This window comes from Balaenoptera acutorostrata, chromosome 11, assembly GCF_949987535.1.
Source record: "Balaenoptera acutorostrata chromosome 11, mBalAcu1.1, whole genome shotgun sequence".
Lineage (NCBI taxonomy): Eukaryota > Metazoa > Chordata > Mammalia > Artiodactyla > Balaenopteridae > Balaenoptera > Balaenoptera acutorostrata.
Genome location: NC_080074.1, coordinates 86,365,518 through 86,382,108, shown reverse-complemented (window position 1 = coordinate 86,382,108; position 16,591 = coordinate 86,365,518). Strand labels below are relative to the sequence as shown.

The following is a 16,591-nucleotide window of genomic DNA, read 5'->3' as shown; positions in this document are numbered from 1 at the left end:
AGGGGGCTGTTAGTATAAAACATGTTAATAGTTATGCAAGTAAGATTTTTAACTGTTTATAAATAGTGTAATGAGATACATATAAACTCTCAAATAGGACTGCAAAAGAATACATTAAAAGTGTGGACAAAACCCAAGTTAACGGTTACAAATTGCTGCTGTAATAACTAGTTTTCAAATCTGTTCAGATTCTTTCATTTATAGAGCCTAATCATAAAGGGAAAAGATGAAAAGGTGTATAAGCATAAATAAACAAAGGCTGTGAATAGACAATTCCTTTCATGGAAATTGTTATGATTATAGGTAAAATTATATATGTAATATAAAGATTTTACAAGGTGATAAAAGGAAAAGAAAGACATGTCTATGATATTTACATGTCCTTAAGCTCCCTGTGGAGTGAACCAAAAATCAGAGTGGACCATTTGGCAGCAGGATTTTAAAATTCGAGCTCTCTTGGGCTTCCCTGGTGGCGCAGTGGTGAGAGTCTGACTGCCAATGCGGGGGACACGGGTTCGAGCCCTGGTCTGGGAGGATCTCACATGCCGTGGAGCGACTGGGCCCGTGAGCCACAACTACTGAGCCTGCACGTCTGGAGCCTGTGCTCCGCAGCGAGAGAGGCCGCGATAGTGAGAGGCCCGCGCACCGCGATGAAGAGTGGCCCCCGCTTGCCACAGCTGGAGAAAGCCCTTGTACAGAAACGAAGACCCAACACAGCCAAAAATAAATAAATAAATAAATAAAATAAAATAAAATAAAATAAAATTCGAGCTCTCATGAAAACATCATACTGAAAGTTTTACAATGAAGCTGTGGATGGGGAAACTTGATGTGAAATGATTTTAAATGTTATTCTGCATTGTCCAAATTGTATTCTGTGCACTGGAGGTGGTATTAACCTGAAGCAGACAGCTTCTCTAGTTGAGCTCAACTCCAGAAATATATTTGGGGCACTCCAAAGTAGAAGGATGTGTTAGATCCAAGGTCAGTCTTGTCTTGGAGTGCAGCTGAAAAAGTCAAATCCGCTGGTAGCTTGCAGATGTGTGTGTGGTAGAGAGCCTGGGACCTGGTCAGAGGGGCTGGGCAGGCTGACCCCTGCAGCCCAGAGGGTTGTCCCTACTATCAGACTCGACCCTCCTTACGACACTTATTCTCAGCCCTGATATTATTTAGCACCACCTCCCCAGTGGAGAGAGTAGGTGAGGTGATGCTGAGATAAATTGGAAAAGTGGGAGGCTTGGAGCAACAATCAGAGGGAATCTCGGTTTGTGGTTGTGCATATTTTGCTATGGACCATGGTCAAAGCACCTGTGTACACTTATCAGGATTGCTGAGGAAATAAAAGCCCATCTGCGCACGTGTAGCTATACCTTCCCGGAGTTACCAAACAGGGTGAAGTTGGATAAAATAGATGTTAAAACGAGCACAAGCCAGCTTCTTTAGATGGAGCTTTCTCAGGTATTCAGTATTGAACCTGATAAGCATATAAGTTTAGCTTCTTAGCTGGTAAAGTGAAAGTTTAGAAACCGTTTATGTAAATGTTTTTTATTTAAACATTATGATTTCAGATTTTATCTAATTTCCAATTAATAATCAGCAGCAGTTTGAAACACTACAGCTTTTAGTTCCTCTTTAAGTTTTTAACTACCTGTAAATAAATATTTCAGAAGATATTCATTAAAATGATGCTGAAATTCTTTTTTAATATGAGAAATTGTTTGGGATCACGAATGATTTTATCCTCTAATTTAAATGTTTTACAAGAGGTTTATGTAATCCTGTTTAGTATTTTGCTTAATAATGTAAACTTTAGAGAAATTTTTTTTGTTTTTCAAATTTCTACCTGGTATCTTTTTATTGGCAATCTCTATTCACTGGCTATTTAATTAGCTAATTAATTAGCTATTAATACATGTTCCAATAAATACTCTTCTGTTTATTACAATCCTAAATCTAAAAGGATTTTAGTAATGGATCCAATTATTATCAGAGAAGGCTGGAAGACATGAAGAACTGCACAAAAACATTGGTACATAGGTATTACCTATGTAAAATAATAAAAATAATGAAGAATCCATTGATTATAAAACATGTAGAGAGGCAGAGCACCTTTGCAAATGTAATGAAATTCATAAGTTGGTGTCAGAGCTACTCTCAAATTATATGGCAGCTACAAAATCTGAGTGTGAGAAGCGGTAATTAACATCAGACTGTCATATCACAGCTCATGAAAGTGAAAACAACACCCTGCCCATAGGCTGAAGGGCAGCTCTCAAAGATCAAAATATTTCCACCTTGGTGCAAGTTTGCAATCCCTGGAGTAACTAAAGCATTAAAGACTGCTAGACGTATTAATTCTTTCACAAGACTTGGGATGGTGATTCTCTTGTAAGTAGTTTAAAAATCTCTGGAGAGTTTGTTTAAATGCAGTGTCTGATCCTGGCTCCATGGATTTAGATTATTTGGGACGAAGCTGGAGCCCAGTACAAATATGTCTATTGAAGAATACTGAATATTCTCTATACACAAGTGAGTGCCATACCAGGGACTAGAGACCGGGCACATGTGAGCAAGTAAGTGGTCACATCACTTAAAAAATTTCCCCAACATATATTCGTTCATTCAAAGAAATCAAAATACCTCTTGGATAAAAGACCCACTTAATCAGTTAAGATAATGATGAAAATACCATGAAAGAAAAACGTGGATGTTGGACTTCCCTGGTGGCGCAGTGGTGAAGAATCCGCCTGCCAATTCAGGGGACACAGGTTCGAGCCCTGGTCCAGGAAGATCTCACATGCCGCGGAGCAACTAATCCTGTGCGCCACAACTACTGAGTCTGTGCTCTAGAGCCCGCGACCCACAACTACTGAGCCCGCGCACCACAACTACTGAAGCCCGTGCGCCTAGAGCTCATGTTCCGCAACGAGAGAAGCCGCTGCAGTGAGAAGGCACGCACTGCAACGAAGAGTAGCCCCTGCTCGCCTGAACTAGAAAAAGCCTGCGCGCAGCAACGAAGACCCAACGCAGCCCAAAATTAATTAATTAATTAATTTTTAAAAAAGTAGATGTTAGCTAGCAGCACACAAGACCAAAGCATCAGATAACTGATACAGAGGTGAGCCTGCAATTCTTCTATGAAGGCAGAGACATGACAGAGCCATCAGAAAATCGAGTAACGTAAAAAGGCAAGCAAAAGTTAGTCATCCCTGATGAAAGAATCCCAGTGACCTAGAACCCACTGGCTCCAATCCTCCAGCCAGTAGCTCACATATCAAACGTAGCCACCATGAAAAGGCAACAAGTGATAATTACCAGACTAGACTGTATAAACATTCATGTGGTGCACAAATGTTTAAAATCCATATACTTCACTGAATGCTATTTGTATTGTGCTCATTTCTGAATTACAGGTTATTGTTTTTTCTGCCTATACCATGAATTAGAAGATTCTAGTTGATATAAACATACCAACCAAATATAAATAATGTTGACTCATCAAATGGTATCAGTTATTGCTTTCAATTCTCGGAAAGCAGATTTTTAAAAATTCTTGATTCTTAGGTCCAAAGCATGATCAAACATGTAAGTTGATAGAGTGCAGTGGGAGAGGACTGCTTGGCAGGATTTTTATCACTGAGGTTCTTAAATTTGGACAGGCATCAGAATCACCATCCAGACCTACTCGACCAGAATTTCTGGGGATTGGGATAAATATGTGTATTTTAAACAACACCTGGGAGATTTATATGCAAAAATTTGAGGACTACCAATAGACAGGATTATTGGGACAACCAGCCAGACTATAAAATCAGATTTAAAAGCTTGTCTAACTCTAGATTATAGAATTCCAGGACTCTAAAGAATTGACTAAATCACAGAACTAGGTATGTTAGAAAACTACAGACCAATACCTTTCATGAGCGTTGACACAAAAATTCGTAGCAGAATATTTGCAAAATGAATACAGCAAGACATAATGTGAATTATTCACCATGAGCAAGTATGATTTAGCCAATGAATACAAGGTTGTTTTAACATCTAAAAATGAGTTAATATAATACATTATAATAGAATAAAGGACAAAACCACATAATCACGTCAAGACATTTAGAAAAAGCATACAACAAAATCCAACCTCCATTCATGATAAAAACTCTCAACAAACTAGGAATAGAAGAATCAGATCTCAGAGTGGGAAAGAACCTCAGGATACCTAGAAGGTAGTGCTTTGAGATTAGAAACGTTTCAACAAAATTAAAAAATTACTTCTTCCTAGTCTAAAGTTAAATAATAATATTTAAAAACTCAGTAATATTAAAATGTCAGAAACTTAAGGAGAAGATGACTTTTTAAATTGTCCCAATTCTTTAAAGCTTATTAGGGAGACTGCAATTCATGAAATTCATTATGCAGGCTCTTAATAGTATTTCAAAAGGCATCAAAAGGATACCAAAGGACCACTTAGGTACTTATCCTCTGGCCTTACTGCTTGCATTCATACGACCTAGTGGAAAATCTGGTAACCATACAATTACCTCGCAGAGAGAAGAATGGTTAGACTATAGCAAAAGCTGTCTCCTTGTCCCTATCCTTGAAGATCTCCATATGCCACACACCCCCCCAACCCCCCCACCCACATTCAACTTCCCCCATCAGTTATCTCTCATATCACCCATTCTCCATAAGGCCACCCCTACCCAGTAGAGGAAGGAGATAGGGACAGGGTCTTTATATTTTATATCACATATTCATCCGCACAGATGGCCTTGGCCACTCCAGGCATGTCCTTCCTTTGCAAGGGCACCAACCAATAGACTGTGACCTACTGGGAGATCTCACAGCCATGTTGTTTAAACCTGTTCCCCTAGCTCTCAAGTGCCTCCCCTAATATCCACTGTGAAATTTATTTCCAACATTTTCTATGGGGGAAGAGGGCCCTCCACTCCCTCTCCTTACCAAGTAATCCCAAGACATGAGGAAAATGAAGATAAAAGAGTAGCAGCTCTCTCTCCTCCAAATTTCAAAACCATTACCACTCTTACCTTGGAGGAGCACTTACCTGGCATTACACCACTAAGCTGAGGAGATCATGGTTAGTCTTGATTAGGAGAAGGCAAGCAGCCTCGCTCATTTCTTTACTTATTTATGTTGGTGTCTGTGGCTGTGTTTGTACCACAGTGACAGAGCTGATTAGTGACAGAAGCCATATGGTTCACAAAGCTTAAAATACTGACTATCTGGCCCTTTAAAGAAAATGTTTATAGTCTTAATAATCAAGGGAAAGGAGCATTAATGATGCTACTGGGGGGGGGTTTATTTCAAACTACATTCTAGAAGTTTCAAGCATAAACAATGACAACTCCCCCACCAAAGTACCCCAAAACAGGAAGTCAGTCTGTACCTCAGTTCCAATGAATGTAGGACGAATATACAGACTTGCAGATGTTGAGTAGGGGACCCATTCTTGATCCAATTTCACAAGCTGCTGAATACACTCTAAAAGCTCTTCCTTGTCAAATGCCTGAAGGAATGAAAAACATAATGAATAATGCAATGTTCTTCCATTGTAGCAGTAAGAAATGATCCTCATGAAAGCTTTGACTATAAAAAAGTAATAATAGGGAATTCCCTGGTGGTTCAGTGGTTAGGACTCGGTGTTTTCACTGCAGTGGCCCACGTTCAATGCTGGTTGGGGAACTAAGATCCCACAAGGCCGTGCAGTGCAGCCAAAAAAAATTTTTTTTAATTAAAAAATAAAAATAAAAAGTAAATAAATAAATATTTTAAAGTAATAATAATAAACCCAAACAAGAATTTTTTTCCTGTGACTTCCCCCCCCCAAATTATGATGGAATGAGAGATTATCCACATGAGGAAGATAAAAAAGTGGTTCCCTACCTCTTACCATACCCCAAATGCCAACTGTAGTTGGATTATACACTTAAATGTAAGAAAACATTAAGACTTTTATTAAAAAAATACAAAATATCCGTCACCTTAAAGTAGAATTCTTAAATAAAAGATACAAAGCATAAATCATAAAGGAAAAGAATGGACAAAATTTGACTATTTAAAACTTAAGAACTTCTGTTCTTCAAACGACATAAGTGACACACTGGGTGAAGTTATTTGTAACATAACCAACAAAGGATCGTAACAGGAAAACGTTAAGATAACCTGAAAATCAGTAGAAAGAGACAGATGATCCAACAGGAAAATGGGCAAAAGCAAAGAGTAGTTTACTTCTAAGGTGAAAAAGGTTTTTATATACTAGATGGGTGACAGTTTGTAAAATAAGTAGTTTCTATTCATTTGGCAGGGCAAAGAAACATACTTTCAGAGATGCTATGGGTTATCCAAGGTAGAAATGAGTCAGAAACACACATGAATAGAGCTCATGACATCAGGATTTGGCTATTTAAATACTAACTTACAACAGCAATCACATTGTGGTCATGTTATAGAAATCGGGATTGCCAATCATATAGGACATGCCATCTCCCTGTATCAAGCACGGGGTCTCTGATATTGCTGTCTAGATGTTAAGATTTATTGGAAAGAACTTCACTAGGGATTTAAAAACTTACATCCCTAGTGAAGCTCTTGCCCTGTCCCATTATTCTGTGTCATCTTAGGCAAGTCATTGAACCTCTGTGGGCTTGAGTTTTCTTCTCTGTACAAAGGTGCTGCTAAAATTTACAATACATACCTTCTTGACGATAGCTTACTGTTATGATTAAAATGGCAAGGAATGTAAAACCACATAACACAGTTTGTGGCAGTTGATGTCCAATAAATGTTACTTCCCTTTCCTTCTGTCCTCATTTTAAAGGATTTCCCAATGATTTGTTTGTAATGGGTAAAAAGTGGAACTAGGACGGAGTCCAAAGAAATTACCTGAGTTTCCCTTCTGCTACTATATTATGGCCTATGAAGAAGGTCGGTGAAGCATGTGTTATAAAAGGAAGGAGAAGGAAGAGCCTGGCTAAAAAGGAGTTATCACCTGGGCTTCTTCAATGCAGAGCTGAAGGTTAGGGACAAACAAAATATGTCAAAGGGGGAAAAGACTTCTTTCAGTTCAGAAAGACAGCCTGGTCAAGTCTCAGGGAATGAAAGTAATCTAAATCACCTCCTACCTAGACATGAACCTTAGGGTCTAAATCCAACCCACCTTAGAATGAATTCTGCTCCATAAAAAACAATGTCATAGCCAGGACCCAGTGGCCATGAGAAACCGTTTTATATATCCTTTTTTTAAAAATAAAACTTGGGGTAAATTATCAAAACAACTACTTAAATCACTGCATACGTGCTAGTGTCTTAAGTAGTTAGGCAAAATATCCCACATATATCTGTGCAGTGCACCGTATTTTCATATCATAATTTCATATGGTCTTTAAATTTTATTATTTCAGTTTGAGGCATATTTTTCTTCCTTATCCCATTATCTCCCACATACACATTAAATGCCCACAGACACTCATAAAGAAACAGACTGTGGAGTTGCCAAATGGTTATTTCCTTGTATTTTTAACTCACTGATTAAAAAACAGATCAGAAAGAAATTCAGTGCTCATATGGTTTATACCAAATACTGATCTAAGTATTCAGAAATGGTTTCTTTGGTGGAATTCAGTGACCCATTACAACAAGAGAAACTCCTAAATATACATACCGGCAAAGTTGCCCTCATAGCAGACCGGTACATTCTATCCATGTTGAGGTTTGGCCGAAACAGACGAATTTTATTATCTACTCCCCGAAATGCCTTCAATCCTTCAAATAACTGAAGATAAAAGAGAAATAAATGTTACAAGGTAACTAAATGAAAACAACCCCTGTGTTCAAAAGACTGACTTTTCTATGGGCCCTCATCTCCTTTACCATGTAAAGCTACTGACACAGACCCTCAATCTAGAAAAGCCAGACAGATTTGTTATAGTCACTGGGATAATAAGAAGTCCCTTTATTACCAAGATCTGGTGGGAATTCAGAGCTATCCTTTGCTTAACAGGAGCCAGATGGTTAAATAACACATCAGTGGGGGCTGGAAGAAAACATCTCCACACAACATGGACTGACCGACTGCCTAGAAAACAGAAATGGAATCAGAGGCCCCGCAGGACCCTGCCCCCAATCCACCCCCAAACACCCATGTATCTTTTCATTTTTCTGGCTCGTAGGAACTCTGGAGAGTGGATAATCTAGATGTGACCAGAGCTGGTTCAGTCTCCCAAATCACAGAAACCAAGCAGCTCAAGACTATACTATGTTAGGGCCATGCCACCTTCTCAGGGAGCCGCCGCAGACAAACATGGGCAGGGACGTGAAAAGACTTTGAATTTAGTGCATATTGACAAATACAGAGAAAAGAGGAACATCAATCATTTTAAAGGGAATTTTTTTTTCTACGATAAACCTATATAAGAAAAGAATCTAAAACAGGATGAATGCATGTATATGTGTAACTGAATCACTTGGTTGTACATCTGAAACTAACACAACACTGTAAATCAACTATACTCCAATAAAATTAAAATTTAAAGAAAAAAAGGGAAATTTTTACCACAGGTTCTCTAAGGAATTGATAGAACAAATAGGCTAAAACATGGTAAAGATATGGACAATTTGAACAAGAACAACAAACTAACCTAATGGACACACAGAGCCCTGCACACATCACCTATAGAAGGCATGTTCTTTTCACATGTTTTCTGACCTTAAGATAAGCTAGTATCAAAACCAAAAATATAACCCCAAGATATCCACATTTTGGAGAAGAAGAAACCCATTACTTAATATTAAGTGTGAATCAAAGAAGAAAAATGATGGAAATTAGAAAATATGTTAAACTGAATGAGAATGAAAAGGAGGGCCTTTAGATGCTTACAGCCTTAAAGCTTACATGAGAAAAGAAATATAAATCCTGGAGCACAATTAAAAAGCAAAAAATGAGATGTTTTGTTGAAGTGCAAATACATGGGTAATTTTTTAAATGTAATAGGACTAAAGCTTTAGTTAAAAGATATGGTTGTCAGATTAACTCAGCTGATAACATCTGAAACACAAAAAAGCACAGAGAGCAATATATCATACAAATATTTTTTAAAATAAAGCTGGTGAGGCTATATTGCTAAATATAAAACAAAATAGACTTTCAGGCAAGAAGCTTTACTGGAGATAAAGAAGGTAACTTCGTAGAGTTCAATTTACTTCCCGGTTTAAAAATTATACACATTTGATATAGGTTCAAATTTATGCAAAGATTGTATGATAATCTCACTTGAAAAATACAGATGCAAAATACACAAAGGATAACACAGCCTAACTAAGCTGGATTTATCCCAGTAATAGAAGTTGGGTTTAACATTAGAAAATACAGTAATGAGATTCATTATATTAAGAGTTTATGTGGAAAAAACTATATGATCATCTCATTGTAATAAATGAATCTGATAAAATTGAACATTCGTTTATGATTTTTCAAAAAGTTTCCTGGGTAACTAAGAAAAAAAGGAATCTTCCTTATGTGAGAAATAAACTTGTAGCAAATGTTATACTCAAAATGGTAAAATTTTTTTTAATTGAACTACAGTTGATTTACAATGTTGTGTTAGTTTCAAGTGTACAGCAAAGTGATTCAGTTTTATATATATACATATATATATATATATATATATATATATATATATACACATTATATATTCTTTCTCAGATTCTTTTCCATTATAGATTATTACAAGATATTGAATATAGTTCCCTGTGCTATATAGTAGGCCCTTGTTGTTTATCTATTAAAATGGTAAAATTTAAAGCTTTCCTTTCAGATTGAGAACATCACACATTGCCTGCTGCAACTACTTTAATTTAATATTGTACTACCAATAATAATAAAATAAAAAGCATAAAGTTAGGAGAAGAAAAAATAAAACTGTCATAGATCATGCAACACAGACAAGATTAAAACGTAGAAAATCCACAAAAACTGATATAATCTTTTGAAATTATCTGTTTAGGCAAGGTAACCAGATACAAAATTATATTCCCATGTAACAGCAGCAGTTAGAAAATAAAAACACTATTTATGGTAGAATTAAAAGGAATACTTAAGTGGGGAAAATCTAACATAAGTGAAAGACCCATAAGGAAACTATAAAACTTTACCAAGTCATTAAAGACATAACTAAATGTAGAAAGCAATCCACCACTCATAGATTGAAAGATTCAATATTATAAAGACTCTCTCCAAATTGATTTATATATTTAATGCAATCCAAATGAAAATCATGTCAGGGCATTTATTTTTCTTGTAACAAACTGAATGACAAAAGTTGACTGACATGATAAACTGAATCTAAAAGTAATATGGAAAAGCAAATGACCAAGAAATATCCAAGGCACTCTTGAAGAAATAGAAGGATTTGTCCTAGCAGACATCCAGACCCATTATAATGATTTGGAGATAAAGACAGTGTGGCATTTGTCCAGACAGACAAGCAAAATGATGAAACAGAATAGAGATCCAGATAGACAAGACAATGGAATGCAAATGGAGATCGAGAAGCAGACCCATGCGTATATGTTAAAATGTGACATAATGTATCAGGAGGAAAAGAACAGTCTTTTTAATGGTGCTGGGACAATTGGGTACCTGTAGGGGAAAAAAAAAATTGGACCCCTACTTCATACAAAAATCAACTTCTGAAATTAAAGCCCTAACGTGAAGGACAAAATCAATAATATAGGAAGATGTCTTCATAATCTAGGAATAGAAAAAGAGTCTTTAAGCAAGACACAAAAGGACCAAACATAAAGCAAAGATTGATAAATTCAACTTTTAAAAATTTAAATGTATTTCTTGTCACCAAAAAATTCTGGAGAATAAAAAGAGTGTTGAAAAAGATACTTAAAACACATATAACTGACAAAGGACCCATATCTAAAATATATAAAGTACTTCTACAGATCAAAAAGAAAGGGAACACAATAGTGAGCAAAAGATGGAAACAAGCAGGGATTTCAAATAAAGAGATATCCATTGAAATAAACATCACAATAATACGCCATTGCATTAAACTGGCTAAAATTTTAAAATCAGGTTATACTAAGAGTTGGCAAGGTTCATGAGTCATGGTTGAACATGGCTGCTAATTCATGGCTGGTGGGTATAAAAACGGGTAAAATCACTATGGAAAATAGTTTCCCTTTTTTTGTAAAAATGAAGTTAATATCCAATACCAGCAGCATATTCCTAGACCCTTAAGCAGCATTTCTCAAATTTTTTGGTGTCAGGATGCCTTTACACTCTTAAAAATTATAAAGGTCCCAAAGAGCTTTTATTTATAAGGTAATTCTATCAATATTTACCATTATCAGTAGTGAGAAATTTTAAATTTATTTATTAACAACAAACTATGACATGTTAAAATATTTTCATTAAAATTATCTATATTTTCCAAGAGAATTAATGTTAAGTGTGGCATTGTTTTAAATTATTGCAAATCTTTAATATTTGGCTTAACAAAAGACAACTGGATTCTCATATCTGCTTTTGCATTCAATCTCTTGCAATGTTGTTTTGGTTGAAGTACACAAAGAAAACCCAGTCTCATATAGATATGTGGTTGAGAAAGGAAGTATTTTTGATAACCTTTTCAGATAATTGTGGATATTCTTCTCTGATACTCCTCCAAAACTTGACAAGTGGTGGTCCCTTAAAGGTTAGTTACACTGTGGAATCTGAAACCCCATCAATGAGGTTTTCATACTCTGTTAATTTCTTAAAATTCAATGGTCAGTCAGAGTTCAATTGAGAAGAAAGAGAACCAGTAGAGACTTCCCTGGTGGCGCAGGGGTTAAGAATCCGCCTGCCAATGCAGGGGACAGGGGTTCGATCCCTGGTCTGGGAAGATCCTACATGCCGTGGAGCAACTAAGCCCGTGCACCACAACTACTGAGCCTGCACTCTAGAGCCCACGAGCCACAACTACTGAGCCCGTGTGTCATAACTACTGAAGCCTGTGCGCCCAGAGCCCATGCTCCACAATGAGAAGCCCGCGCACTGCAACAAAGAGTAGCCCCCGCTCGCCACAACTAGAGAAAGCCCACGCGCAGCAACGAAGACCCAACGCAGCCAAAAATAAGTAAATAAATTTATTTTTAAAAAAAGAAAAAAGAAAAGAAATACGTATAACATTTACAGATTTATTAGAAGAAATTGCCCAACGCATTTGTGGAGGCTGGCTAAGCAAAGTCCAAAATCTGTAGGACAGGCTGTGAGAAGGAGAAGATCACAAGCAGGCTGGACCCAGGAGGTGTGGGCTGCAGCCCATCTGCAAGTGAGTCAGGAAGGAGGGACAGCGGAAGAGAGTGAGCGCATGTGTAGGCCTAGCTGCTGCATGGAAGTCCTGAGGTCAGGCTCACCCAGAATAATCTCCCTTTTGATCAACTTCAAAGCAACCAATTAGGGACTTTAACCCCATCTGCAGAATCCCTTCAAACAGCACCTAAATTAGTGTGTGACTCAATAACTAGAAGAAGGCGTGTGTGTGTACGCAACAAAACTGCCACTGCCTTCCTATGTCCTCCAGCGCTCACAAGAGAATGTCCTTGCAGTCCATCCCCAGCAGGAGATGAAAAATGTTATTCTGGGGACTGTGGTTCAGAATAAGCAAATTAACACATCAAAAAGTCATCATAATCTATCTTGCACTTTGAATAAATCTTTGTTTTTTTCATTTTAAAATGTGCTTCAGTTTTGTTTTTGTTTTTTGAATCTTTTAATTTTTTGGCCACGCTGTGAGGCATGCGGATCTCAGTTCTCCGACCAGGAATCGAATCGAACCTACACCCCCTGCAGTGGAAGCACGGAGTCTTAACCACTGGACCGACAGGGAAGCCCCTCACTTTGAATAAATCTTTACTCATACATAAATTTGTAATATCATGTAACACTCATTTGGAAAAATGTTGGGTTCCCTGAGTTACACAGATCTTCCAAAGGGTAACTCCTTTTAATATCACCACCAATATCATAAAAAATAAAACCTCTTTTATAGCAGAAAGGGTCAAGCTCACAGTGGTGGAAGCAAGTTTTCCAAAATTCCAATTTTTCACTTGAGAGCTAGAATTTTATCACAGGCAACAGAGTCCACTGTTTTGCTTGAAGTGACAGACTCATTTTGTTCATTTTCAAAAAAACATCTGCCGGCTTCCCTGGTGGTGCAGTGGTTAAGAATCCACCTGCCAATGCAGGGGACACGGGTTCGATCCCTGCTCTGGGAAGATCCCACATGCCACAGAGCAACTAAGCCCGTGTGCCACAACTATTGAGCCTGCACTCTAGAGCCCGCGAGCCATAACTACTGAAGTCCACACGCCTAGAGCCAGTGCTCTGCAACATGAGAAGCCACCGCAATGAGAAGCCCAGGCACCGCAATGAAGAGTAGCCCCCGCTCACTGCAAAATAGACAAAAAAGCCCAAGTGCAGCAGTGAAGACCCAACACAGCCAATAAATAAATAAATAAATAAAAAGAGAAAAAAAGCTCTATATAAAAAAAAAAAAAACTGCCACGCACCTGAGTTTGAGTAACTTTTCTTTGTTCTTTCAAATAAAAATGGTGCTAGATGGAAAAAGCAACCAGTTCAGCTCACAACGCAAAAACAGTCATACAATTCATTTCCCTTGAGACAACCTTAGCACTTCAGTATGACATTAGAGCTTTATGCGAAATTGCTGTTTTCTCACACAGAATATTAAAATGTTTACTCGAGTCAAGATTTAATAAAATTAACTGCTATTATGCTTCATCAAGAACATTCCTAGGTAAAACTGACATTCTTTTTATACTGTAATGCATGCCAGTAAACAATATAATGACTAACAGAGGTTGGGTGGCAGAGTGTTACCTAGTACAAATGTCAACACAAGAAAAATAATACCTTGGTATTATTGTGAAGAGTTTTAACCTTGGCGATCTCTTGAAAGGGGAGCCCAGGGGTCTGTGGACCACACTTTGAGAACTGCTGACTTAAAGAAACATGTATACAAGCACACCAGCATACTATGTACAAGAATGTTCACAGAAAGAAACCACACAAGTGCACGTCAACAACAGACTGAATATATTCACATAATGGAATACTATTGCTACAAGGAGCATAAGATGTGGTACCTATCACTCTTTGACCCAGATAACCTGGGCCTCTGCCCTGAGTCTCACACTTTAGAGGGCCTCTCACCCCTGTCTTTCTCCAGCTGTGACCCCCTTGGAGCAAGTGGTTGGCTGAATCCTTTTTCTAGACAGACTCTAAGTACTCAGTTCCCTAGAATTCCCTACCCAAATGGCCCTGATCCTATTTTCAGGGCCTCAGTGGGCCTCCTTGGTTTCATCCTCTTAAGAACAGACAGGACTACTAGGACGTCCACATCTAAGTCCAAGGGATGGCCAAGGGTCATCTGTTTGCAGGTGGTGTGGGCATCTACGTGTGTGTGCGAGGCCCCCTGTGGTACAGGATGGAGCCAGGATAGAAAGAGATAGAGGGTGGACTTTGGGGTGCCTCTGCTTGTACATTTGTCCCAGGACCCACAGATATTAGGGTTGGTCCTGGGTGCTTAGAGCTCACATAACACTGAGTTCAAATAGGCTCACGGGCGCACGCACACATGCATGCACACACACACACACTATAATTCCACTTATGCAAAGTTCAGAAAGAAGCAAAACTGTAGTGTTAGAGATACAATCCAAAAAGAAAAGCAAAGAAAAGTTACCATATAAGTAAGAATAACGAGTGCCAGAAGATACAGGGTTTATGATGTGGAAGGGACACGAGAAGGCTTCTGGGATGCTCAAAGGGTCTAGGTCTATTTCCTTACTTGGGTGGTAGCTACGTGGGCACTCATTTATAAGTATTCATTAAATAGTACATGTTGTCCATTTTTTCAAATTACGTTTTATCTCACTAAATATTTATCTCAACCTGAAAAATGAAGTAACTGTTATAAAATTGCATTTTCTTTCATCCAGGTTCCCTACTCACACTTCACATGTCTCTCTTTCACTCTTTGAAATCTTCACATATTTATCAAGAAATACTTTTGAAATCAACAAAACCACATGTAATTGTAGCTCTAAAAATAAAATCAATAGGATTCTAAAATCAATAGGGCTGATGAGTGGAGGAGAAAGATGTCCAAGGAGATTATCTGTATGTTCACTTTTGGATTAAAATAATATGACCACAGACAGGCTTTGAGCCCAGGAAGTTTGACTCCAGAACCTGAATAATTAACCATATGCTTTTTCACTTTAAACAATTAAATGAAATGACCCGTATAAGATACCTAATACAGGGCATATTGCAGGATTTCAATAAACAAATGTAGTTATTTTATCATTATCATTCTGAATATTTACTATTACCACCTTTTAGTCCCCTAGTAAGTAGGCCATTGCTTCATTTCTATACCCCAATATTCTAGGAAAGATATTCAACACATTAAAAAAGAGTAAAATATACTGGGGTCAAGGGAATGGGGAGTGTATTGTGTATTTGGCTAAGTGTGTATCCTGAAAAGGACGAGAGAAGCACGCTCTAACTATTTAATATTTTATGCTTATAATTATCCCACTCGTGCCTGAAGGATGACATTTAATTACAGGTCCCTTAACATGCATAACTACAAGTTATTGCTGTCATAAAGCCATGTAGCTAGCATTAAAATCTAAATATAATATTGTACTCAATGACCCCTTCTCAATCATTAGAAGATCTAAGGGAGGTGATTTAGTGAAATATTAACAGTACAGGCTTTTTGATTGCTAATTTTCTTGCCAACTGTCCTTCCTGTTTGCTCTAAATAATTTTTTAAATAATATTATAAGCCAATGTTACAAGTTCATGTGCACATTATATGCACATTATATTTTTATTTCTGTATACCCTACAGCGTGCTTACCACCTACATGATTTTTTAATTGAGATTTTAAAAAATTCAAGATTATCTGAAAATTTAGTTCTTAAGACTTACCCTCAATACAACTGTTTACAGGCCATTTATGATTGCCTCTAGTTAATATGGTAAAGCCCTGCTGCCCTAAAGCTATTTGAGCGGGGGAGCTACTTAGTAACCCCAGTGAAGACCAAGTATGTTGCCATCATTAATTCCCAAGTACTTACTTCCACTGCATAGTGGAAAGCCGACGAACCTGGATGCAATGACAGGTTTTGAAGAGGCTTGATGTGTGGTTTCTCCCATCCAAACTCCGAGGACCACTCCACTGTTAACATGTGATCCGTAAAAACCGTTCCAAAAACCAGAGTATTGGGGTCTGGTTTTTCCTTTAAAACGGTGGCTGGTGTGATTATTAGATCTTTAGCCTGGGGAAGAAAATCAGCACCATTAAAGAAAAGTAACTGAACATCCACCCGCTAGATGAGACAGAGGGTAAAAAGACAGATAAAATTTAAGTCACTGGCCATTAGAAAGTGAAATCATTTGACTTTTAAATGTTAGCAACTAACGCAGAAACTTAACAACACTGTGTGAGAGAAGCAAATCATGCCTGCATTCAGAATTTGGAC

At 37.6% G+C, this 16,591-nt stretch overlaps 1 protein-coding gene across 6 annotated transcripts in view; it reads right to left on the bottom strand.

Annotated features, from left to right (window-relative positions):
• Positions 1-16,591, bottom strand: part of BCAT1 (branched chain amino acid transaminase 1) — a 111,154-nt gene that overhangs the window by 42,056 nt on the left and 52,507 nt on the right. For all 6 annotated transcript variants that reach the window (XM_057556666.1, XM_007194846.2, XM_057556667.1 and 3 more), the window contains 3 exons: positions 16,187-16,387; positions 7,679-7,789; positions 5,405-5,524 (listed from right to left, as the gene is read on the bottom strand). In XM_057556666.1, coding sequence (XP_057412649.1) covers positions 5,405-5,524; positions 7,679-7,789; positions 16,187-16,387 — 432 coding nt within the window. The remainder of the gene's footprint in view (positions 1-5,404; positions 5,525-7,678; positions 7,790-16,186; positions 16,388-16,591) is intronic.